Consider the following 24,491-nt stretch of genomic DNA (forward strand, 5'->3'; position numbering starts at 1 on the left):
CGCGTGAGAAGTCAGGGTTCCTGAGGCAAAGCCAAACGCAGAATGTGAGACAAAGAGTAAAGGGACCTGGGAGGTCAAGGCACAGGGTGGGCAGGTGGAACAGAGTATCACCCGTCCTAGAGTTCCGAGTGGGAAAGTGGGAACTTCAGGGTCAGCTGTGTGGAGACTTCTGAGGCTGAGACGTGACTAACACATTCCTGTGCTAAAGGATGAGGCAGACTGGCAAGGGACTAGAATAAGAGATGACGTGAGTTTCTGTGTGTTTTCTGATCCTTTTTATTTTTAAGACGAGGGCTCTCTATGTAGTCTAGTGACTTAGTATTTACTGCCTCCTTGTCTTCCTGCCTCTTCCTCCCAAGTGCTGAGACTACAGATTCACACCGCTGCGCCCAGTCGTTTGGATAGTTTGGGATTAGAGAGTACAGAAAAATGGTCTGTGAGTAATTAATGACATTGTAGACAAATAATAGATTATTGTTCATCAATTAAACATTCTATTGTTCCTTATGCCTTTTAAGTTCAAATTACGCATTTTGTTATTCTATTATGAAGGTCTACATATGTACGTGCTAGAGATTCAAACTCAGGCCTGAGGTGGCTGTGTAACACCCTATGAACATAGCCACTGAGCTGCCTAGCTTTCTTTTCTTTCTTTCTTGTTTGAGACAGGGTCTCACTATGTTGCCCCGATTGGCTCTACAACTTACCACTATGGTTCTTTCCCATTCGTCCTTTTCTAAAATTAAAATTTTATTAACTCAGCTTGAACAGTTTAAACTCCACTATAAATAGAGTCCATTGGAGTCCTTTAAATATTTTAAATCGCTCATCTAAATTTAAGATCCAATATATTTGATTTTCTTTTTAAGCATTTAGGTGCATGACAGGGCAGTATCTTCTTAGACATAGCCTTGCAATGTAGCCAAGGTTAGCTTCAACTTACTGGGCAGCTTAGGCTGTCTTGGAACACTTGATCTGCCTGCTTCAGCCTCCTGAATGCTGGTATTATAAGAGTATATTACCATTAGTCAGACATCTAACTCCAGTGAGAAAAACTCCCTAACTGCTTAAATATTTCCTGTAAGTCTAAGAAAGATTTACATTTAGTCGTCATAGGTCCTCGAAATATTATAATTGTTCACAGTCGGCATGTAAACATCTCCAACCTAGAATCACGGTCCTTGTTTGGGTTAATAGTACTGTGATGGACACCATGACCAAAAGAAACTTAGGGAGGGGGGGTTTATTTGGCTTCCACATCATAGTCGCTCACTGAAGGACAGCAGGACAGGAACTCGAGCAGGGCAGAATCCTGGAGGAAGGAGAAGATGCAGAGGCCATGGAGGGGTGCTGCTTACTGGCTTCCTCAGCCTGTTTTCTTACAGAACCCAGGGTCACCAGCTCATAGATGGCAACATCCACAATGGGCTGGGCCTTCCCCATGAATTGGTAATTGGGGGGCACTGGTTGGGGGCACAGTACTTGGGACATAAATAAATAAATAAATAAATAAATGTATGTCTTACAACTGGATTTTTAAAAAATGTATGTGAGTACACTGTCACTGTCTTCAGACACACAGAAGAGGGCTTCAGATCTCATTAGAGATGGTTGTGAGCCACCATGTGGTTGCTGGGAATTGAACCCAGGACCTCTGGAACATAAATCAGTGCTCTTACCTGCTGAGCCATCTCTCCAGGCCTTACAGCTTGATCTTATGGAGTCATTTTCCAATCGAGGTTCCCTCCACTGTGTCTCCATTTTTCATCTCTAATTTTAGTAATTAGTATCTTCGCTCTCCATTTTAAAAAATTAATTCGGTCAAACGTTTGTTAAACAGATCGATTTTTCTCAAAGAATCATTGATTCTTGGTTGTTTCCGGTTTGTTTGCTTCTGTTTTGTTTATTTTTGCCCTGACTTGAATGATCTCCTCCTGTCTGCTCTTTGCAGGTCCTTGTTCCTTGTTTCTTTTTAGGCGTCTCACACTTTCAAATACATCCTGGAGTTATTAAAATGACATCACACCAGTGTTTTGATGAATCACTTCGCGCCCTGGACACACCATAGAGCTGCCGTCACCGTGCCTCACATAAGTGAGGTCGCCGTGTTTGAACTTCATCCAGCTCAGCGTGGTCGCCTTTCCCCCTGACTTTTGCCCTCATGTAGTTTCCTCTCAACCGGCTGTGAGTTGTTCGGATTCCATGAGTTTTCGTGCTTTCTGCCATATCTGTTTACTGGCACCCAGCTGTCATCCATGGCAGACAGGCAGGACTTAGGGTGTTTTAATAAAAAAATATTTATTTATTTTATTTATACGAGTACACTGTAGCTGTCTTCATGCACACCAGAAGAGGGCATCAGACCCCATTACAGAGGGTTGTGAGCCACCATGTGGTTGTTGGGAATTCAACTTAGGACCTCTGGAAGAATAGTTAGTGTTCTTAAAATATTACAACCACATCTTATATCCTAAGATGTGGTTAATTTTGAAGAAACTTCTATTGGATGCTGAGAACGTAGTAAATTTTTTAGTGTATATGTAGAATGTTCTACAGATGTTTATTAAGTCCATTTGAGTTATGGAGTTAAGCGTTGGTAACGTCATTCACTCCCACTGTGTTGGGGTGATATGTTATCTTGGCTATAGCACTGTTTCTTCTATTTAATTGGATGTCATTTTTGATGCATAATGTTTAAATTTTTAATATACTCCTGGTGTATTTTTTCTTTAGTGAGTATGTAGATTCCTTTCCTAGCTTTTCTAATTAGTTGGGGTTTGATGTCTAGTTACTCAGATATTAAAATAGCTTGCTTCTTGGTTCCATTTGTGTGGAGTAGTTTTCCTATCCTTTTATCCTATGTGAGGGATGTTCCTTGGATGCAGCAGAAAGATGGCTCCTGTGTTTCAATCCAGTGCGTTAGTATTTGTGTGTGTGTGTTTTTAAAAAAATTCTGGAATTTAGATGTCGTGGAGGGGCGCTGCTTACTGGCTTGCTCAGCCTGCTTTCTTATAGAACGCAGGACCACCAGCCCAGGGATCCTGTCTTCCAATGGATTGTGTCAAGGGGACATAAAACTAGCCAGCATAATCACTAATTGAAAGGGTTATATCTATAAAATTATACATTTTAAAGCTCAATGAGGCAAATCTATAGCTCAGGACAAATCCTTTATAAAACCTTTGCAGAGCCAGGCAATGGTAGCACACACCTTTAATCCCAGCACTTGGGAGGCAGAGGCAGGCAGATTTCTGAGTTCGAGGCCAGCCTGGTCTACAGAGTGAGTTCCAGGACAGCCAGAACTACACAGAGAAGTCCTGTCTCAAAACAAACAAACAAACAAACAAACAAACAAACAAAACTTTGCAGAAACTTTAACAAACATACCAGTTGTTCCAGCGAGTGAGAGTCGGAGTCTAGCATGAGATGTTTCACTTCTGAAGCTTGTTTTAGATCTTATGTAATCTTGCAAGCGGCCCAGGAGGGCTGACACCGCTGCTTGTGTATGTGTTGAGCCTGAGGACCACTGTAGGTCAGGGGAGGAGAAACGCTCGCTGGGTGTGAAGTGGAGAAAATCAAGAACCGGTTGTAACCTGTTCCTCACCACCTCCAATTCTGAGAAGGTTAAGTTGTCTGTGGAGAACCCAGTCCTCTTTACCCAGGAACTACTAAAGCACAGTGGTCCAGAGCCTCTGAGGGATGGAAATGTTACTGGGCCCGGGAGAGATACAGGACTGACTTGCTTGTGCTTGGAGCAGCCACTGTCAGTCAGTAGTCAGTAAGAAGGGACTCAGTATCATCTGGGCCACTGGCCTTCAGAGCAGTGTGGCCACTGGTTCCATCCTGTTTTCTACCTCCCAATGCTTCTGCACATGTCTCTTGTGGCCAACCCTAACCCAGAACCATAGAGGAGGAAATTCCAGGAAATATGGTCTTATCTTCATTGAGATGGTATGAAGCTAACAAGAGGGACCCAGTTTTTCCCAATGTTAAAAAGTGCCAGAAGCCAGGACCCTCGCCCTTACCCTCACCCCCTACCTTTCTCCACCTGCACAATGTCCCCTGCAGCCTGGCAACCACAAGATCCTGCTTGGCAAGCAGTGTATAGCAGGGAGATCATAACTCAAGCAGTGTACCATATCTTCTGAAGAATAGCAGGTAGATCATAATTCAAGGCAGTGTACCGTATAGACCATGACATGTTTCAAGGCACAGGCCGAGAAGATTCTGTATTTTTCCACCACCTGGCCCCTCTTACTCCCTCCCCTTGTAAAGCATGCTATAAAAAAGCATTTCATGTTCAAATACACGACTCTTGACAAGCAACTGTTTGCTTGAGTCCTTTCCCTCTCTCGCCCGTTCTTCTTTCAGGTTGCGGTCCTCCTCGCCCCCACGAATAACTAGGACCCGCCGGTCGGGTCAAAAAAGAACTCCTGCCCACTGGGAACATTTTCACAGGGTGATTGTAATCTACATACAGTTCTCACCTCAGGAAGCCTGGGTGCTCTCCGTGTCAGAGGTATGAGGCCTCAATCCCAGACTTGGGCCATGTACATCTATGTGAGTGGCTTAGTGTCTATTGTTGTGATAAAACATCACAGTCAAACTCGACTTCCATCCTATAAATCCATCACATAGGGAAGTCAAGGCAGGAACTCAAAGCAGGAACCCGGAGGCAGGAACTGAAGCAAAGACCATGCTTACTGACCAGCCCCTTATGGCTTGTTCATGGTGCTTTCTTATACAATTTAGGGCCTTGTGCGCTGGGATGGCATAGCCCCGAGGGAGCTGGGTCTGCCCACATCAGTCACTAATCAAGACAGTATTCCACAGACTTGCCTACAGACCAACCTTGTGGAGGTTTTTGGTTTCTTTCTTTTCTTTTTTTCCAAGTAAGATTCCCTCTTCCCATATATGCCTGGGCTTGTGTCCGCTTGACAAAACCCAACCAGCACAGTGAGTCCTGAAAATTTAGTACATAGAACTCCTTAAGGCTTTAAACTGCACTCAACAATATTTAATAGTTCCGATGTCTAAGTCTGCACTCACGAGCTTAGATCTGCTGGTGTCACCTAGGTACCTGCAAACTTCTGAAAGACCATTCCAAACGCTGAAATTATGCTAATGACCCTGAGTGGGGGACAGAACTTGTGGGGAGTTTGAGAATATCCCTGGGAATGGAGACGAAATGTCTGTTTCATTCACCCAGGAGCAGGAGCTGACACATCCAGGGTGGAGATGCTGTCCAGGAAGGAGGGAAGCCTGTGGTGACAAAGTCTGTTTAAGAGGAGCAGGGGCTTTGTGGGTCAGTTGCATAACTTGGAACTTCAAGCTCTGCCTCACTTGGCACGGAGCCGGTTTACAGACACTCCTCTTCCACCTGATTGGAATGGAAGCCGGAGGTAGCCTGTCCCTGTTGCTTGGGTTTAGGGTGCCCTCTTGTGGCGGAATATAGGTTTTAGGTTTTCACTGTTTTGCTTTCCCTCTCTGGAATCCTACCATCTTCAAGGTCATTGCTGTTAAAACGGAAGGGCAAGGGGCTTGAGGGTGTAACTCAGTGGAAAAGAAAATGAGTCTCTTGGTTCAGAACCAGGTCTCTCAGGGCTTAGCTTTGTCTGCAGGTTGGTCAAAGTCTGAGGGATAGGGGGATGTCCCTAACAGAGAGGAAAGGCCACCAATGGGGGCAGAGTGTTTGGTCTAAAAGATGCCTGTCTGTGCTGTCTGTAACACACTCAAAAGAACTGGCCAGGGCCCTACTTGATCTTCTTTCTGGTCTTTTCAAGCCTAGACTCTAGGCCAGGGGTTCTTAGGGTGGGTTTTTGTTGGGGGAGGGCAGATGTCAGGGGTCCATTTGAGGAGCTTAAGATGGATGTTAGGGTTTTTATTTAGGAATTTGCACAGTTAGAATATTGCTACTAGGATTTGGGGGAGCTAGTGTGGTCTCTGGGGACCAGAACCCATATATATATATATTTGTTTTGTTTTTGTTTGTTTGGTTGTTGGTTGGTTTTGTTTCATTTTTCGAGGCAAGGTTTCTCTGTGTAACCCTGGCTGTCCTGGAACTCACTCTGTAGACAGACTGGCATAGAACTCAGTAATCCAAGTGCCTCTGCTTCCTGAGTGCTGGGATTAAAAGCCTATACCACCACCACCTGATGACAAACCCATGTGTTTTGACATCTCCCGTTCTAGGTCTCGGCTCCTGTCAGTTTCTCAGTGTCTGATGCTCTCTGAGGTGGGTCAGACATATTTCACACTGGTTCCCTAGCAGAGGAGGAAGGACACAGGAGTGAGTCTCTTCTCATGAGATTGATAGAAACGTCCCACAGAGATGTGTATGAGGGCCCTGTGTTGAGACGTGTTCTGTTTATGAAAATGCTCAAGGAAGACAAAGACACATGCTTTATAATCTTATGGTAAAGATGGTCTCCACGTTGCCAGGTTTCAGGGATCTGACTGTGACGAAAGGCTCACCCGAGGCAGTGCCTCTTAAACTCCATTTTGGATAGCTCTCAGATGGTTTGAAATGCCTGTGACAGTTTACAGAAGCAAAGCATCTAGTATATTTTCACCAGCCAGGGTGACTTGGTTCTAACAGGAAACTTAAGCAACAGGTTGATCTGTGCCCCTTTAACACACCTTGAAAGGGATTTCCTGGGATGGAGAGTTGGCTCAGTGATTAAGAACACTGGCTGCTCTTTCTCGAGGACTGGGGTTCAATTCCCAGCAAGCATATGGCAGCTCACCACTGTCTGTAACTCCAGTCCCAGGCAATTTGGTATCCTCACACAGACAGGCAATCAGGCAAGACACCAATACACATAAGACAAAAATAAAAAAAATAAATTACTAAAGGGATTTCCTTTCGATCATATACTATTCAAGAACTCAACAAATGGTTACATAATAAATATCGAAAAGGAGACTTTTAGAGTTGGAGGCCCTTACTCTGTTACCTCTGTTTTCAGGAAAGCAACATGAGGGCCAGAGAGCTAAACATCATTCATTCATTCATTCATTCATTCATTCATTTGTTCATTCAAGTTTAGTCATCATTTCCTGTGTGTGAGGAATTGTAGTTTGTATGTGAAATCAAAGGAGGAGGAGGAGGAAGTGAGGAGGAGGATGAGAAGAAGAGAAGGGAGAGGAGGAGGGGTGGGGGAGGAGGGGGAGGAGGAAGAGGAGGGGGAAGAAATCATAGTTACAGCAGCACTGGGAATAACAGAGAAGAAAATAACCAGAATATGTACACAGACATTTGTTTACACAGGAGCTCTTCAGAAAGCAGAGGAACCAAGATTTCTACTAGGGAAACTTTTGTGTTTTTCCAGACAGGTCTCTACTGTAGTTCAGGCTGGCCTCGAACTTAAAGCAATCTTCCTGCCTCATCTTCAGTGTGCTGGGATCACAAGTGTGTGCCACCATGCTTGACGGTTTTATTTGGAGGTGACTTCCCACAGGTGGTGGCAGTGAGCTGTATCTTGGTGGATGAGTCTGGGTTTACCAGGTTGGCTAGCTATTTGTTTCGGGCTATGTAAGTTGTATTCAGGCATTGCAGATGCTGCTGGCCCAAAGGTAGGAATGGATATCAGATCCAACACTGGGAATTCTGGCATTGGGGAGGCCGAGGCAGAAAGAGTCCTGCAAGTTTGAGGTCAGCCTGGGCTATATGTGAATGAGTTTCAGGATATCCTGGGCTTCAGAATGAGACCAAAAACAAAAACAGGAGAGGAGAGAGAAGAGAGAGAGAGAGAGAGAGAGAGAGAGAGAGAGAGAGAGAGAGAGAGAGAGAGAGAAGAGTCTAGCAAAAGACAAAAGATGTGGCATTGTCGGGCGGTGGTGGCACATGCCTTTAATCCCAGCACTTGGGAGGCAGAGGCAGGCGGATTTCTGAGTTTGAGGCCAGCCTGGTCTACAGAGTGAGTTCCAGGACAGCCAGAACTACATAGAGAAACCCTGTCTCGAAAAACAAAACAAAACAAACAAACAAACAAACAAAAAGATGTGACATCTTTTCCTCATTTGCTAGTTCTGAGATGTGAGAATACAGAGAACAAGAAGCATTTTAAGAACCCTTAGTTCTGGGGACAGAGCGGGAACTGATGAATTTGGAGTAGGTAGGTGGACCCAAGTCCTGCAGGGATTAAAACAAATTTTTTTTAAAGTTTTATTTTTAACAGCTGTAGCACAATGCTAAGAGTGAATGAAACCTGGGTCCCTCCTTCTCTGCTCTTACTGCTTCTACAGAGCCAGCTGCCTTGAGCCTAGGAACTGAGTTTACAGAATAGGCTAGATGAAGGCCGGAAGATAAACAGAGTAGAGGAGAATGTGGAGAGGACACAAACCGAGGGGAAGCTCATAGAGGGCACACTGAACCGAGAGGCGCGGGGCCTAAGCCATGTGGCCCAAGCCAGGACTTAAGGTCAGGTGTGTGTGGGTTCAGAGCAGTGTATTCATAGAGTCAGTGCCTTAAAAGCGCTCCGACCCAACGATTTCCCTTCTGTCCCACGCTGGTGACCCGCCAGGGTCCCTCACTAGGAAGACTGGCTATGATTTTCCCAAAGGGCCATCTTGAACGCTGAGTAGCTTTTCCGAGGGAGACTATTTCTTTTCATCTCCGGTGTGGCGTTCCATTAGGCAGTGACAGGCCCAAGGACCGTTTCACCTGCCTCGCTTGGTGAACAAATGAGTGTTTTGGGGTTACCTGCGGGAGCACAACTAAGGAGGTACCCATCGAGTGTGGGTGAGGAGTTACAAGCACATGGCCGAGGGGTTCCCTACAGGAGTGTTGGTGAGGTAGACATGAACATTTGAGTCTGGCAGTCGCTCTTCCACTATAGCAAAGAAAATGTTCATATCCCCCCCCCACTTCTTAAATTACTTATTTTTATTATTTTTTTGAGATTTCCAGCTTTAATATACTCACCCCTCCCCCAACTCCTCCTAGATCCCTTCCTCCTCCCTGCCCAACTCTGTTCCCTCTCACCCTCTTACACCTACCCATCAAGCCCAATTTGTCTGGCTTTCCATTGAAGGATGGTCAACTTACACATGGCAACACTCTTGAAGGAACCGGACTTTCCCCGGTCTCAGCGGCTATCCATTCATTGCCAAGCTACCACAGCTAGGAGTGAGTTGACACGGTCTGAGCATGCGCGAGACTTATGCACGGTGACAACCGCTATTTTCATTTGCGTGGCTGTCCTGTTGCACGCTGAGGGCAGTTTCTTTGTACTCACCTGCCACCTCTGGCTGGTCTTTTTTCACCCTTCTGCAGTTGTCTCTGAGCTTTAGAAGTGGGGGACGGTATCGATGTTTCCTTCCGGGCTGAGCCTTCCAGAGTCGCATTTTCTGCGTTCTGGCCGGTTGTAGGTCTCCGTTAATCACCATCTGCAGCAAATAGAAGCCTCTCAGGGAGGGTTGGGGGATGCACTAATCTAGGATATGATATAAGTTATCAGAAGTCAGTTTAATAGCATACCCACTTAGCAGAATAATAGGAGGAAGTTTGCTCCTAGAGCCTATGACCTGTCTAGCCGTAGATTCTTAGCCCAAATCGGTTTTTTTTTTCCCAGCAGGACTTAAACTTAAATCCAATAAGAAAGTGATTGGTTACACCCCCTATTCATGCCACTATCACACGGGCATGACTTTTCAGGCCAGACACTATTGTAACGTGCAGGATTCACAGCTGGATAAGATTCATAATTACTTTTCTGTTAGCATGCATAACTCTCTGCAACATTTTAAGCTACCAGTGGGGATGAAACGTCCAGGTCAGTACCAGCTTAATAGCGCCATGTCCTTTTTCTCTTATATATGTAGTATCTTCAGCAATAGTGCCTTACTGTCAAGTTCTGGATGGTAACAGCATAACTTGTAATGACTGCAGGTCTATAGAAGCTCAATTGTTTTTGTTTTGTTTTTGTGGATAGGGTCTCTAGTCCAGGCTGGAATTTTCTGTCTCTACCTTCCAAGTTCTGGGATCACAGGTGTGCACCGCCACCCTTGGTTTATGTAGTGCTGGGATCATATCCAGGGTCTCATGAGTTCTAGACAAGTACTCTACCAGCTGAGGTACCTTCTACCCCTTCGATATATTCTTTGCTATTCTATTAAAATGATATGTAGCTAGGATGGACAAATATGCTGAATTTATCCTTTTCCAGTGAAATGTGAAGTCTTATGGAAAAGTAGTACAAAAATACAAGTATTAATGATTTAAAGACACCCTGGTATTTCTTTATATTACTTTTATATTCATTAACACAGAGAAATATCTATATATTTCTATATATTATATAGCAACATAGAAATATATATTTATATTATTTTAATATATAAATAGTTTTTATACATTTAATAAATAAATAAATATAAGTACATTTAAAAAGATTTATTTAGGGCTAGAGAGATGGTTAGAGGTTCAGAGCACTGTCTGCTCATCCAGAGGTCCTGAGTTCTATTCCCAGCAACTACATGCTGGTTTATAACCATCTATAGTGTGATCTGATGCCCATTTCTGGCATGAGGTGTACATGCAGATAGAACACTTACACATAAAATAAATGAATCTTAAAAAAAGATGTATTTAATGTTGCTCGGCATGGTGGTGCATTTAAAGCTGGCACTCAGGAAGCAAGAGGCAGGCAGATCTCTGAGTTCGAGGCCATCCTGGTCCACATAGTGAGTTCCAGGACAGCCAGAGTTACTGTCTCATAGCCGGACCTCTCTCTCGCTCAAAAAAAAAAAAAAAGGTCTGTTTAATGTTTGTGTGTGTGTGTGTGTGTGTGTGTGTATGTGTGTGTGTGAGAGAGAGTATATACATGTATATACATGTGCCAGAGGAGGTTGAAAGAAGACATCAGGTCCCCTGGAACTGGGGCTATGGCTTCCTATGAGCCAGCATGTGGATGCAGAAAATTGGACCTGGGTCCTCTGTAAGAGCAACCAGTGCTCTCAACTGCCGAGCCATCTCTCCAGCTTGCTAAAATGTATTCACATTGGAGGCTGGCCAAATTAAGATTGTTAGCTAAGTGAATGATGATAGCAACATCGTAATTACATTCTGAATAATTGCATTCTGAAGTGACATTCTTTTTGCCTCTGAATTTCCTGGTTTGTGCTTTTGTTGATGTTAAAATAACTCTCATGCTGGGAATGAATCACATTGATTTAAACCTGGCACCAAAGTCTCAGTGAAGATTTTTGGAGGTACCTTTAGCAATGAAAATGGCCTTCCTCTCTCTAGTCGATGCCGACGATGTGTTTCAGGGAACTTGTCCATCAAAGGTAATTTTATCAGCTTGGTAGACATTCAAATCACCATGGAAACAGATCTGTGGGCATGACTGTGAGGGCTATCTAGATGTGTTTCATTGAGATGGAAAGACCTACCTTAAATGTGAACAGTATCTTTAGAGGCTGGGGTCCCTGACTGAATGAAAAGGGGAGAGTGAGAGGCGGCAAAGATGCTTCAACGGTTAAGTGTCTGTACTGCACGTACCGCCCCTGCAAGAGACCTAGGTTTGATCCTCACTGCTCCCCACTGTCAGGCAGCTTACAGACACCTGTCCCCTCAACTCCAGGAGCTCTGATGCCTTCTGGCCTCCTTAGGCACCCACACATATGTGCATGTACACATACATACATACATACATACATACATACATACATACAATTTTTAAAATTTTGTTTATTTCATTTATGAGTTCTCCACTGCATATACATCTGCAGGACAGAAGAGGGCATCAGCTCCCCTTATAGATGGTTGTGAGCCACCATGTAGTTGCTGGGAATTGAACTCAGGACCTTGGGAAGAGCAGCTCTTAACCTCTGAGTCATATCATCAGCCCCCTAAAAATCAATCTTTAAAAATTAATTTTTAGAAAACCAAATGGGTTTTCATCCGCACAGCTTTCATCCTCTCCGCTCGTGGGCTGTGACTGCAACGAGGCCAGACACCTCCTGCTGCCGCCAGGATGCTTCCGGCACTGTGGACTGTAGCTGCAACTGAGAGCCAGCAAATCCTTCTTTCCTAAAATGGGTTTTGCCAAGAGCTTTGTAGCAGCATCAGAAAAAGTAACGAACTCTGGTGTGTGTGGGACAGAAGACCTGGAATACCATGAGAGCGACCGCAACCTGAATTTCTGCAAGCTCACCGTATTACATATGTTCTAAGAGTGCCTAAAGATTTTGCAAACAAAACTATTCAACGACAAGCAAATAGGTGTATGATTCTAACATCCCATAAAGTGGCTCTTGCACATTCTCCTCACTAGCCACTCCCACTAACTATCGTTCTAAGACATGGGCACATCGTCCTTGTCTTAGTGTTCACCTGGTCCGGCTCCAGGAAAGTATCCTTTCTTAAATTACATGAGTTTCTTTGTTAAGCTATGTGGAGCTCAACACCTAGCTGTAAGGAAAGACTGCCATCTTGGATATTAATAGGGAAAGGCTGCTGCTATCGGGGCTGCCTCCCTGTTTATACATCATTTTTTTTCATTTGTTTATGAACTCCATTGCCATATTTATTTTCTACAGCTGACTCTACATTTTCTCAGCAATTTTTCTGATTCGGGATGCAACAGGTCTTTTTGTGGAAGAGAACGAATGTGAAAGGGAGTCACAGAGCAGTCACCATGGAAACCCTGCCATAAGTCACCTCGCCACATTCATCTCTCTTACGTTCTTAACTTAAACCTTGTATTAACCTTGTCATAGTTTAGTCATCAAAATTACTGTTATATAAAACTCAGAAAACAGGTATCTAATTCAAACTGAGTTCTTAAAAAAAAAGACCCCCAAACCTCTTAGTTTTCATTCAGTAAGGTGGACAGGGGAAAGAGAAAGGGTGGGCCCAGCTCCATGAGGCCAGAGTGCAACACCTTGGGTCACTGTGGATGATGTGGCTAGCGGAGTCCCTTTGTCTCAGCTCTACAGCATGGCTCCATGGAGCCAGGGAAAGGGAAGGAGTGGACACTGATTAGGTATCCACTGAGTACCCGGCCCTGAAGGGCTCCCTTGGCTCTTACGTTGCCTGGTGCTCGCACTGCATGCTCAAAGGCTTCCCCGTCAGGACACGGAGCTGCCATCTTCTGGCTGTTTGGGTGCCCATCTATTTAAAACAGCTCTCAAAGTGCTGACTAGACATCCTCGGAAGCCAGGCCCCATAAGCCCTGGCCTCTGACGGCTGGCCAGCCAAGAGCCACACCTTAGGTTCTTTCTCGGGAAGTCTGCCGAGACCCAAATCTGTGCTGTGAAAAGAAGGCAGGTGAACCTCCTGCAGTCCCTTCAGGTAAGTGCTATGGGCTTCAGTACAGGGGAAACTGAGGCCTGGGGAAGGAAAAGCAGTTTGCTCAGCTACAGCAGGAAAATGTGAAAATGGCCTGAACCTGGAGTCCTTAGCTTACTCAGGACTACCTGGACCCGCTCGCAGAAGTGTCATTTTGACCTAAAGAAAGCACCTGTCGTTCTGGAAGATTCATGCTTTCACATGTGTGGCTCATTTGGGCGTGTTAGCATAGTGACTGGCTGAGTAGGATGGAGACCTGCATGTGGGTTTATATGGTGTAGGTCCAGAACCTTAAACACCGAGATAGGACCCTGGGCAGCCCTTGACTGACAAAGGCCCGTCACGAAGAACTCTTGCTTCTTGCTGAAAGAACCTAAGACCAATGCTCAGCATTTAATTCTACACCAGGAGCTTAGAAGGTGACCGAAGTATACACGTGCCCATGCGACTGTAAGTAGTTCTGGGTCACCTCCAACAGCAGTACCTTAGCAGAGGAAGAAAGCTAACGATGTCGATGGAAACAAAGCATCAGACACGGAGCTTCCAGCTGAGGCCCAGGAGGCTCCTCCCCAGCAGCCCAGGACTGGGTAAAGCCATTTCTGTACCAGCCAATCAATACTTTGTCCTAATGTCCCTAGGTAGAACTTAAAGCCTGAACACACAGGCCTGTTAATCATTCCTTAGGAAAAACCACGTTTTCTGCAGAGAAATTTACTTGGAGGAAGTAGATATCCAGAAAGGAATTGTGTTAGGAAGTACAGCATACAAAACAGAAATGCCTCAGTAAATATATCCTTTATTTTTAATGGTGGGGAAGACATAGATGGATGGCAGCCAGCCAGACCCATGCGCTCAGTATTCCTCCCCTTCTTCTGCCTCTGCTTCCACAGAATCCACGCCCACCTCTTCATAATCCTTCTCCAGCGCTGCCAGGTCCTCCCGGGCCTCTGAGAACTCCCCTTCCTCCATGCCTTCTCCCACGTACCAATGTACAAAGGCCCGCTTGGCGTACATTAGGTCAAATTTGTGATCCAGGCGGGCCCAGGCCTCTGCGATGGCGGTGGTGTTGCTCAGCATGCACACGGCCCGCTGCACCTTGGCCAGGTCTCCCCCAGGGACCACGGTGGGAGGCTGGTAGTTAATACCCACCTGCCAGAGAAAGAGAGAATACAGTGAAACTTCTAATGACCTCAGAAGAGACAGTTCACTGTAAGTGGGGAACTGTGGACCCTGCTTAAAATAACTACTCATACCATGCTTTTGGGAATGAATAATCACCTACACAGAGCAACATGTATAAAAACTGTGAAGGACTGAAATCACTAATGGCCAAACTGGAAACCAACACACTGGATCTTCGTACACTCAGAGTACACAAAGGCCAAAATGAGAACCATAGCCAAGGTATACTGTACGGTTAGTTAAAAGAAAACTGACTGAAATCTTCACTGTAGAAAACACCCATGCAGCAGTAAACTCTGGCAAGGAGATGCTAAGGGTAGCCTTTATCCACCGTGATGGACTGCTGTAAGCAGCAGCTGGGAGCACAGCCAGATTGGAGTGGAAACAGGTAAGGACACACACACACACACACACACACACACACACACACAAGGGTCCTCCTCAGATCAAGAAATGCACCCCTACTTTAAGAAGGAACATGTACCTGCTAGCTTGCTAACCAACATCACCTGTATAAAAGGCATAACATGTCTTGAATATGCAGAGATTGCCTCTTGTTTTACAAGGACAAGCAGCTTTTGGGGCACAGAATTCAGCTTTTCAGTCTTCCATGGTTTAATATTTTACTATGTTTTAATATATAATTTAAAGCTCTAAAAATTACTTTAAAAGCCAGAGCTGGCTGCAAACTCACTAATGTGGAGAAGAATGACCTTGAACTTGCTCTAGTGCTGGGATTAGAGGCGTGTGTCCTAATAATGCATGTCCAGCTAAACTCAAACTTCTTTTTCAACATGAAAACTAGTGTTGCCCCGGAAAATGGTTGTAAAAGGTGTGATAAACCATACTGAAGCTGACGGAAGGCACCTGGGACAAGCAGACTAACAGGGTCCATCTGGTGCTGGCAGACTTTCTGTGGGGCAGCCCCTAACTTGTACTTCCTGTAGGCCAGCTCTTTACTGCAGAAACGCAGGTTCAGCTAGGAGGAAACCTGGGCAAGGCACAGCATTGTGAATTAGCACCTGCTATCAGACACACCCTCCCTTGGAAGTCCTCGCCTTCCCAGTGTCTCCTGAGAAAAATTCATCTGCACAATGATGTTTGGTAATTGACGGTTTAAGAAATAATGTTTGGGGGCTGGAGAGATGGCTCAGCTGTTAAGAGCACTGGCTGCTTTCCCAGAGGACCAAAGTTCAATTCCCAGCTACCACACCGTGGCTCCCAACTGTCTGAAACTTCAGTTCCAAGAGATCCAGTGCCCTCTTTGGGCCTCCACCATGCACATGCACACTCAAAAAAGCAAGTGAATATTTAAAAAAGAAAAAAAAATAAGGTTTGGGCACTGGCAGTTTTGCTGCACACCTTTAATCCCAGCACTTGGGAGGCAGAGGCAGGGGGATATCTGAGTTTGAGGCCAGCCTGGTCTACAGAGTGAGTTCCAGGACAGCCAGAGCTACATGGAAACTTTGTTTTGAAAAACCAATCAACCCCAACAACAACAACAAATCAAGAAAAATGGTTTGGTAATTGATGGTTTGAGGAAAAAGGGCTCCCAGTATTATTTGGAAAAGTGTCACACCCTTAGCAACTGCTTACTGTCCCAGCACCAGTCCTACCTTAAATCCAGTTGGGCACCAATCCACAAACTGGATGGTGCGCTTGGTCTTGATGGTAGCAATAGCCGCGTTGACATCTTTTGGAACCACATCCCCCCTGTACAACATGCAGCAGGCCATGTATTTGCCATGGCGAGGGTCACACTTGACCATCTGATTGGCTGGCTCGAAGCATGCGTTGGTGATCTCTGCCACTGACAGCTGCTCATGGTATGCTTTCTCAGCTGAGATGACCGGGGCATAGGTCGCCAGTGGGAAGTGGATTCGAGGGTATGGCACCAGGTTGGTCTGGAATTCTGTTAAGTCCACATTCAGGGCCCCATCGAACCTCAGGGAGGCTGTGATGGATGACACGATCTGCCCAATCAGACGATTGAGGTTGGTGTAGGTGGGACGTTCAATATCCAGGTTCCTGCGGCAGATGTCGTAGATGGCTTCGTTATCCACCATGAAAGCACAGTCGGAATGTTCCAGCGTCGTGTGCGTGGTCAGGATGGAGTTATAAGGCTCCACGACAGCTGTAGAAACCTGGGGGGCTGGGTAAATGGCAAATTCCAGCTTGGACTTCTTGCCATAGTCCACTGAAAGCCGCTCCATCAGCAGAGATGCAAACCCAGAGCCTGTGCCCCCTCCGAAGCTGTGGAAGATGAGGAAGCCCTGTAGTCCCGTGCATAGATCGGCCTGTGGTAAAACCAGAGTATGAGAATCAATGCCTACGAAGCCACACTCTGCCTTCCATACCCTCATTCATGACCCCCATTTCTACAAACTGATGCAAACCCAGACTGTCTACCATACATACACACTGACTTTGAATACATGGGAGCCCTACAGACGCATCTCACCAGAGTCTGTAGTAAGATATTCTGATCAACTATGACTGTGCCTGATAGTTTTATATCAGCTTGACGAGAGCTACAGTTTGAGAGGAGGGGTCCTTTTATTAAAGGAAATGCCTCTATAGGATCAGGTTGCACAAGTCTGTAAGGCATTTTCCTAATTAAGTAATTGATGGGGAGGGCCCAGCCCATTGTGAATGGTGCAACCCCAGGGCTGGTGGTCCTAGATTCTGTAAGAAAGCAGGCTGAGCAAGCCACAGGGAGCAAGCCAGTAAGCAGCACCCCCTACCATGGCCTCTGCAACAGCTCCTGCCTCCAGGTTCCTGCTCTGACTAACTGCAATGATAAACAGTGCTGTGGAAGTGTAAGCCAAACAACCCCCTTTCTCCTTAAGATGCGTTTGTCATGGTGTTTTATCACAGCAATGGTCAAGGAACCCCAAACTAGGACAATGACCCCATCACCACCATCCGCACTGACCCGCTGGACCAGGACGACCACCATATCAAGTCTCCGCAATCCTCTTACCAGTTTTCGGATTCGGTCCAGGACCAGGTCGACAATCTCTTTGCCAATGGTGTAGTGACCTCTGGCATAGTTGTTGGCTGCGTCCTCCTTCCCAGTGATCAGCTGCTCCGGGTGGAAGAGCTGCCGGTAGGTCCCCGTGCGTACCTCATCTACAGAGAGAGACCGTATGTCGTCCTTTGAGTCGTTCAGGCGAGGGCCATTCAATTCCACTGTGCACATGCGTACGTCAACAGTGTCTCCTAGTCTTTGGTTACACATAAACCACATACACCACATACGACCCTTTCCCTTCAGTTTCTTCCTCAACAAAGTTACAAGCATTCAGTGTACAGCCTGGCTACTCTGCACAGATCTCAGTGGGCTTTCCTGAGAAAGCCTCCACCCAGGGCCCAGGCACCTACCGACCACAGTGGGCTCCAGGTCCACAAACACTGCCCTGGGCACATGCTTGCCGGCTCCAGTCTCACTGAAGAATGTGTTGAAGGAGTCGTCCCCGCCACCAATGGTTTTGTCACTTGGCATTTGCCCGTCAGGCTGAATACCATGTTCAAGGCAGTACAGTTCCCAGCAGGCATTGCCGATCTGGACACCTGCCTGCCCCACGTGGATAGAGATACACTCACGCTAGAAACAGAAACATGAGATTGCATGACACACAGATACAATTCTGTGTAGTGCCTCAGTGTCTATTCTCAAATTTTATTTACAACAATGCTCAGGCATTCCTTTTATCTCTGTTAAAACTCAGTGGAAGAGGAGAATCAACTCCCGCCAGTTGTCTTCTGATCTCCACTGGCAGCCATTCATGCAAACGAATGTAATAAAAAAAAAAAAGCAAATATAGTCCCTAATCTCATTTTTAAGGCGTAGCAAGGCTTCTATAACGTCTCAGAAGTAAACAGATCCACCAAAGGAAAAAAAACACTAAGATTCTTCGATGAAACAGTTTTTTTTTTTTGAGGAAATTTGTAAGATTCTACTTAATTTGCAGGTAATTTAAGTTTCTGAGGGCTAATTTGAAAAAGCGTATGTGATTAGTTTTGGTCAACCTGACACACAACTAGAGTCACCTGGAAAGAGGGAATGTGAACACGTCTGTGGGTATTAACGACCGATGTGGGAGGGCCCAACCCACAACGGGCAGTGGAAGGCCTGGGCTAGTTAAGAAAGAAGGCTGAGCAAGCCAGCAGGCAGGATTCCTCGACGGTCTCCTTCAGTTCCTGCTTACGTTTCCTAATGACGGCCAAATGAAGCCTGCCCCCAGGGGGGTTGGTCAGTGTTCTATCGAGGCCACAGAGAGCAAACTAGAACACGTTACCAAATTCCATGCATATCAAAGACTGTGCCATGAGAACCAAATAATGGGATTAAACCTGCCTCCTCAACAAGAAAAAAGTCTTAATGAAAAAATAATGAGCCAGGCGGTGGTGGCGGTGGTGGCGCATGCCTTTAATCCCAGCACTTGGGAGGCAGAGGCAGGCGGATTTCTGAGTTCGAGGCCAGCCTGGTCTACAGAGTGAGTTCCAGGACAGCCAGGGCTACACAGAGAAACCCTGTCTTGAAAAAAAAAAAAAAAAACCAAAAAGAAAAGAAAAAAAAAGAAAAAAGAATGATCAAGTCAGGTGTGGTGGTGCATGATGGTAACCAGCTCAATGAGGAGGTTGAGGCAAAAGGATGATGACGTCAAAAGGATGAGGCTGAGGCTAGCTCAGATGATGATGTCACAGAAACAAAGACATTCTGGCTGTTTAGACCTAGATTGTACATGAATACAAGTACTTAAGAAGTTCTCGGCTTGGGGCTGCAGAGTTTATGTGGTGGTCAGGAGAGCACTCTTGCAGAGGATCAGGGTGTAGTTACCAGGCTCACAGCGGCCTGACCCCAGCTCTTGGGTCTTCCGAACCCTCTTCTGGCCTCTCTAGGAAACTGCACTCATGAACGCATACTTGGCACAGACATTACATGTACAACGAGATTTCAGAGAAAAATACCTAAAACAGGCTCAGGTATTTCAGAGGCCAGGCCTACCAGGGGCTCAAGGGCATTTTTCCCCCATCACAGTGAGCTCAAGACCCACATGTGCTATGAGACTGTCTTAAAATTCCAAAGACAGGCTCTTTAGGCTCAGTAACTTTCACTTTCCTAGGTTAATGAACAGTAGACCAGAAAGCTTGGTGGCTTCCAGGATCTTCTGGAACCAACATTACTTATTCTTTCACTCAAGGGCACTGGTACCAGTAAACAAAACAAAACCTCCCTCTCCAAAAACCTATCTGCCACCCTCTTTTGTTGCATTTTCTTGAGACTGGAGTCCTATGATGCTGAGGCTGGCCTTGAACTCTCGAGCCTCTTTCATCAGCTTCAGCAGGGCTGGGACTCCAGGCGGGAACTGCATCCCAACATCCTGGATCTTCATAGGAGCTAAGAAGTGGTGCATCTCGCTGGCATGCACTTGCATTGTGAGGAGTCAAGAGGAAACTGCGGCCTCCTGGGCTGCGCTGCCTTCGCTCACCCTCGCAGGAGCTGCGCTTCTGAGGAAGCCCTAGACTCTGTGGAGATGGTGGTCACCTCCCGTGGGGCCCTGAACCCAACCACCCCGGCCTGGCTGCTCTCACCATGCTGAACTCCGGAGACCTGCTCAGATGCCGCCTTAGCCGTTCCTCACCACCGGTCCTCAACCGCCTCTCGCCGGCTCGCTCAACAGTCCAGCACGGATATGCAGTCCAGGCGGGGGCTCATTGGCTCACAACGCCTCAGGGGCGGGCTTAGGCCTCGTCTCCCACTAATGATTGGATGTGGCTCAATTCGCAGTGCTGGCACTTTCTGATTGGATGTGGCTTTGGTGGGAAGGCTCTGGAGTGGCTGGAGAGGGAAAAGCATTGAGGAGCGTCTGGAGACTGGGGTTCTGTGAACGCATCCCCAACATCCAGCTTAGCCTAGGACAAGTGGGGAGCTCAGGATTTGCTTATCTGTGCATGCTATCTGCGCATGAGTGATGCAGGGCCGGCCTTGCAGCAGTGCATACTATCCATACCTTGCTTATCATCCTTTCACCTCACCTCACACCACCTCACCTCACCTCACCTGGTGCAGAAAAGCTGTTCTGCCTGACCTGTGGGGGCCGCTAGGTCGTGCTTCTTCAGAGAGATAAGAGTTTCTGGGCACCTATCGAGTCCTGCGTGGGGATCCAGCGCCGTTTTGGAAGTCTGTGTGAGCAGTTGTCTATTCCGACATTATTTTCTCTAGGAAAAGGTCTTGAAAGGGTTTAGCTATGCAGTTCTGGCTGGCCTCCAAGGCTTTGTAACCCGGGCTGGCATAAGTTGAAACTCTGTCTCAGCTTACCTCAGAGCTGGGGCTATAGATGTTCAAGACCTTCAATCTGCAATTTGTGGGGAACCTAAGTTAGTCAACATAACTTTCTTTCTTCACAATATCTAACCGTGCATAATTGAATTGTAGGCAGTGCCATGGTGTTTTTGTTTGTTTGGGCATAGTCTTATGTATCCCACCCTGGTCTTGATTTCCCCTTTAATCAAGAATGGATTTGAACTTCCGATCTCCCAGTCTCCACCCTCTGAGTACTGGGATTGCTGTTCTGCATCTCCAGCCGAGGAACAAACCCATGGCTTCAGACATGCTTGGCAAGTACTCCATCAAACCCAGCTATGACCCTAACCCCCAGAGCTATGTTCTTAAGAAACAGTTCTTTTGCTGATTATGAAATTAACACATTCAGAGTAGGAAGTGTGGGAAAGGCAGGAATAAAATGGAACACCAACAACCGCACACGTGTCTAGAGAAACACATTCCAGCTGTTCCACTTTCATCCCGGTGTGCATACATCCATGACTTTTTTGTAACTAGAATCAAACACAATTTTTCTTTTTTCATTTCTGCAGTAAACATTATTTGAACAGTATCTTCTTGCTGCAGTCTTATTGTTGGGTATCTGATTTGGTCACTATGCATTTGAAACCCGGGGAAATTTATATCCCTATCACAGGAATAGATAGATTCCTTTGCGTATTCCAGTTTCAGCATACAGAATGCAACCTTGTCTACCTGCAAACGCACAATAGCCTGAGACAGCCTGCTGGCTTGGTTAGTATTCTGTCTCCTCTGCGATCCCAGGAGGACAGGGAGGCTTGGTTGAAGAGAAGTGCCTGGCTCATGGTGTACTGTGCTTGCCACCAGCTGAAGAGTTTTCACTTCATTAGTTCTTTTAGGATGGAGACAGTTACAGTCTCCCTGAGTCTTCAACTCCTGGATATTGTGAAGGCTGAATCAGCTACACACTTTCCCTAATCTGCTGGTTCACCTTGCCTTTGATCTACAGTGTCCCTGTGGACAATGTCAACAATTTCAACAGTTTCCATGTTTGAAACATGATTTTAAAAACCACTTTCTTGAGATTTAATTATCTTTTTAAAAAAATATTACTATTTATTTTATGTATACAAGTACACTCACTGTAGCTGCCTTCAGACACACCAGATCCCATTACAGATGGTTGTGAGCCACCATGTGGTTGCTGGGAATTGAACTCAGGACCTTTGGAAGAGCAGTTGGTGTTCTCAACTACTGAGCCATCTCTCCAGCTCTTGGGATTTTAATTATTTTAATGTGTGTGATTTTGTTAACTTAGGAACTCCTGGGCTCCTAAGTCACTGATACTACAGGTGTTCACCACCATGCCATGCTTGTTATTTATTAAAGAAAAAGAATATTTAATTTGACTCACAGGTTGAGGGTATAGTCTGTCATGATGGGGAAGCCATGGCTGCAGGATTAAAAAAAAAATTATTTGTGAGTCAGGGTCCCATGTATCCAGGCAGGTCATGAACTTGTTCTGCAGCCTAGGGTAGCCTAAAACTTTTGATCCTTTTGCCTCTGCCTAATAAGTGCTAGTAATGTATAGTTTTGTAACTTTGCTCAGTTTATCTGATGCTGGGGATGAAACCCAGGGCAGCAGCCATGGCAGGCAAGCCCTCTACCATCTGAACTATGTTCCAGGTCAGTAGGCACCCATTTTTCCATGTAGACTAGTTAGCTTTAACTACCAACTTGACACAGTCAAGAGTTACCTGAGAACAGAGTCTCAAATTTCCTGAATGCCCAGATTAGATTGGCCTGTGAACATGTCTGTAGGGGATTGTCTTGATTGATGACTGGTATAGAAGGACCCCACCTCCCACAAAAACTAACATCTCCATGCAAAACATAAAACTGAAAGACAACACAGAAAATCTGGATGACTTTTGGCTTAGTGATGACCTTTTAGATCTGACACTGAAGGCACATAGGCTCAAAGAAATAATTAGCAAGCCGGGTTTCATTAACATTTTCTGGTTTTTGAAAGACACTTAAGAAGATGAAAGTGAGCCGGGTTGTGGTGGCGCACACCTTTAATCCCAGCACTTGGGAGGCAGAGGCAGGCAGGTTTCTGAGTTCGAGGCCAGCCTGGTCTACAGAGTAAGTTCCAGGACAGCCAGGGTGTCCCGCGCTACCTCCCACCAGCAGGAATGACGCGGCACACACAGGATCCTTCTGCAGTTCAAGCTTTAATCCCTCTTCCGAGGGAGAGCATCAGCTTCATCAGGGGAAAGGAAGGGGAGGACCCCGAGGGCCAAAACCCCAGCCCTTAAATAGAGCCTAAAGCCCGCTTAGGACGTGGCAACCTCTAACTGGCTCTCCGCAGGTCAGGCCATCTGACGAGACGGGGCAGGCGGGGTGACTCGGGGGAGGGGCAATCCCTGACACATGCGCACTGAGTTTTTCACTCGGCCGGATGCTGGCGCCATCTCGTAATGGCGACGTGAGATGGGGAAAAGGCAAAGCTTCCCACACCAGGGCTACACAGAGAAACCCTGTCTCGAAAATACTAAAAAAAGAAAAAAAAGAAAAAGAAAATGAAAGTGTGAACCACAGGTGAGGGAAAGTCTCTGCAAATGTTGTACCTTGCTAAAGGACATGGGATAAAATAGACAAGACCTCTCAGAACAACAGTAAGAAAACAGCCAGACAGGGGTGATGCGTGCCTTTAATCCCAGCCCTTGGGAGGCAGGGTCAGGGTCAGGGTCAGGGTCAGGGTCAGGGTCAGGGCAGAGGCAGATGGATCTCTGTGAGTTCAAAGCCAGCCTGGTCTACAGAGCTAATTTTAGGAGAGCCAGGGCTACACAGAGAAACCAAACCAACCAATCACACAAACAAAAACCCAAAACAATCCAAAAACCCAAAACAACCCCAAAAGCCAAACCAAACAAATGAAACAAAACAAAATAAAGCAAAGCAAAGCAAAACAAAACACTTGACTGAGAAGACCCTTTTCACCGTAAATCATCAGGGAAATACAAATTGAAGCAGTGAGACACCCTAGCACATCTATCAGGAAGGCCAAAGTCCAGAGTGCTGACACCACCCAAAGCTAACAGGGGGGTGGAGCTACAGGGACTCTCATCCGTTGCTTGTGGTAATGCAAACTGACACAGCCTCTCTGGAAGGCAGCACGCCAGGTACTGTCCTCTTCCCCTCTGCTCTGCCTCCACACTATTTGGTATCTACTCAAGTGAGTTGAAAACTTAAGTCAGAGCAGAAGTTTGCATGTACAAGTTTTATCAGGTTTATTCATAATTTTGAGAACATGGAAGCAACCAACGCATCCTCCGATAGATGAACTGTGAATTGTCCAAATGGTGTATCATTCAACTAAAAGAAATGAGCTGACAAGCAATGACAAATCAGAAAGAAACCATAAATGCATGGATATGTCAACACAGTGGGAGGAGCCAGTCTGAAAGGCTATATCCTACACGATTCCAACTTGGTGACATTCTGGAAAAAAACAAAGCTACACAAGCATTAAAAATATTAGAACCTGCCGGGCGGTGGTGGCACACGCCTTTAATCCCAGCACTTGGGAGGCAGAGGCAGGTGGATTTCTGAGTTCGAGAGTTCGAGGCTAGCCTGGTCTACAGAGTGAGTTCCAGGACAGCCAGGGCTACACAGAGAAACCCTGTCTCAAAAAAGACA

The 24,491-nt window shown here is 46.0% G+C and overlaps 1 protein-coding gene across 1 annotated transcript; it reads right to left on the reverse strand.

The window, feature by feature from the left end:
* Positions 1-14,073: 14,073 nt before the first annotated feature.
* LOC114609985 (tubulin alpha-3 chain-like) lies at positions 14,074-18,080 on the reverse strand. Its single transcript, XM_028754423.1, has 4 exons — positions 17,864-18,080; positions 17,463-17,611; positions 16,096-16,776; positions 14,074-14,446 (listed from the first exon to the last, which is right to left on the reverse strand). Exons 1-4 carry the CDS (start codon positions 17,982-17,984, stop codon positions 14,150-14,152), a joined length of 1,248 nt encoding a protein of 415 aa, XP_028610256.1. The 5' UTR covers positions 17,985-18,080; the 3' UTR covers positions 14,074-14,149.
* Positions 18,081-24,491: the final 6,411 nt, after the last annotated feature.

The sequence above is a fragment of the Grammomys surdaster genome, unplaced genomic scaffold (assembly GCF_004785775.1).
Source record: "Grammomys surdaster isolate TR1022 unplaced genomic scaffold, NIH_TR_1.0 126013, whole genome shotgun sequence".
NCBI lineage: Eukaryota > Metazoa > Chordata > Mammalia > Rodentia > Muridae > Grammomys > Grammomys surdaster.

Excerpts from the sequence above, each read along its gene's own strand:
- LOC114609985 (XM_028754423.1), bottom strand. The coding sequence starts at position 17,984 with ATGCCAAGTGACAAAACCATTGGTGGCGGGGACGACTCCTTCAACACA. Across the intron at positions 17,612-17,863 it reads CCTGGAGCCCACTGTGGTCG|ATGAGGTACGCACGGGGACC; the intron begins GTAGGTGCCTGG and ends CTCTCTCTGTAG. Across the intron at positions 14,447-16,095 it reads GGTGCCCAACTGGATTTAAG|GTGGGTATTAACTACCAGCC; the intron begins GTAGGACTGGTG and ends TTTCTCTGGCAG.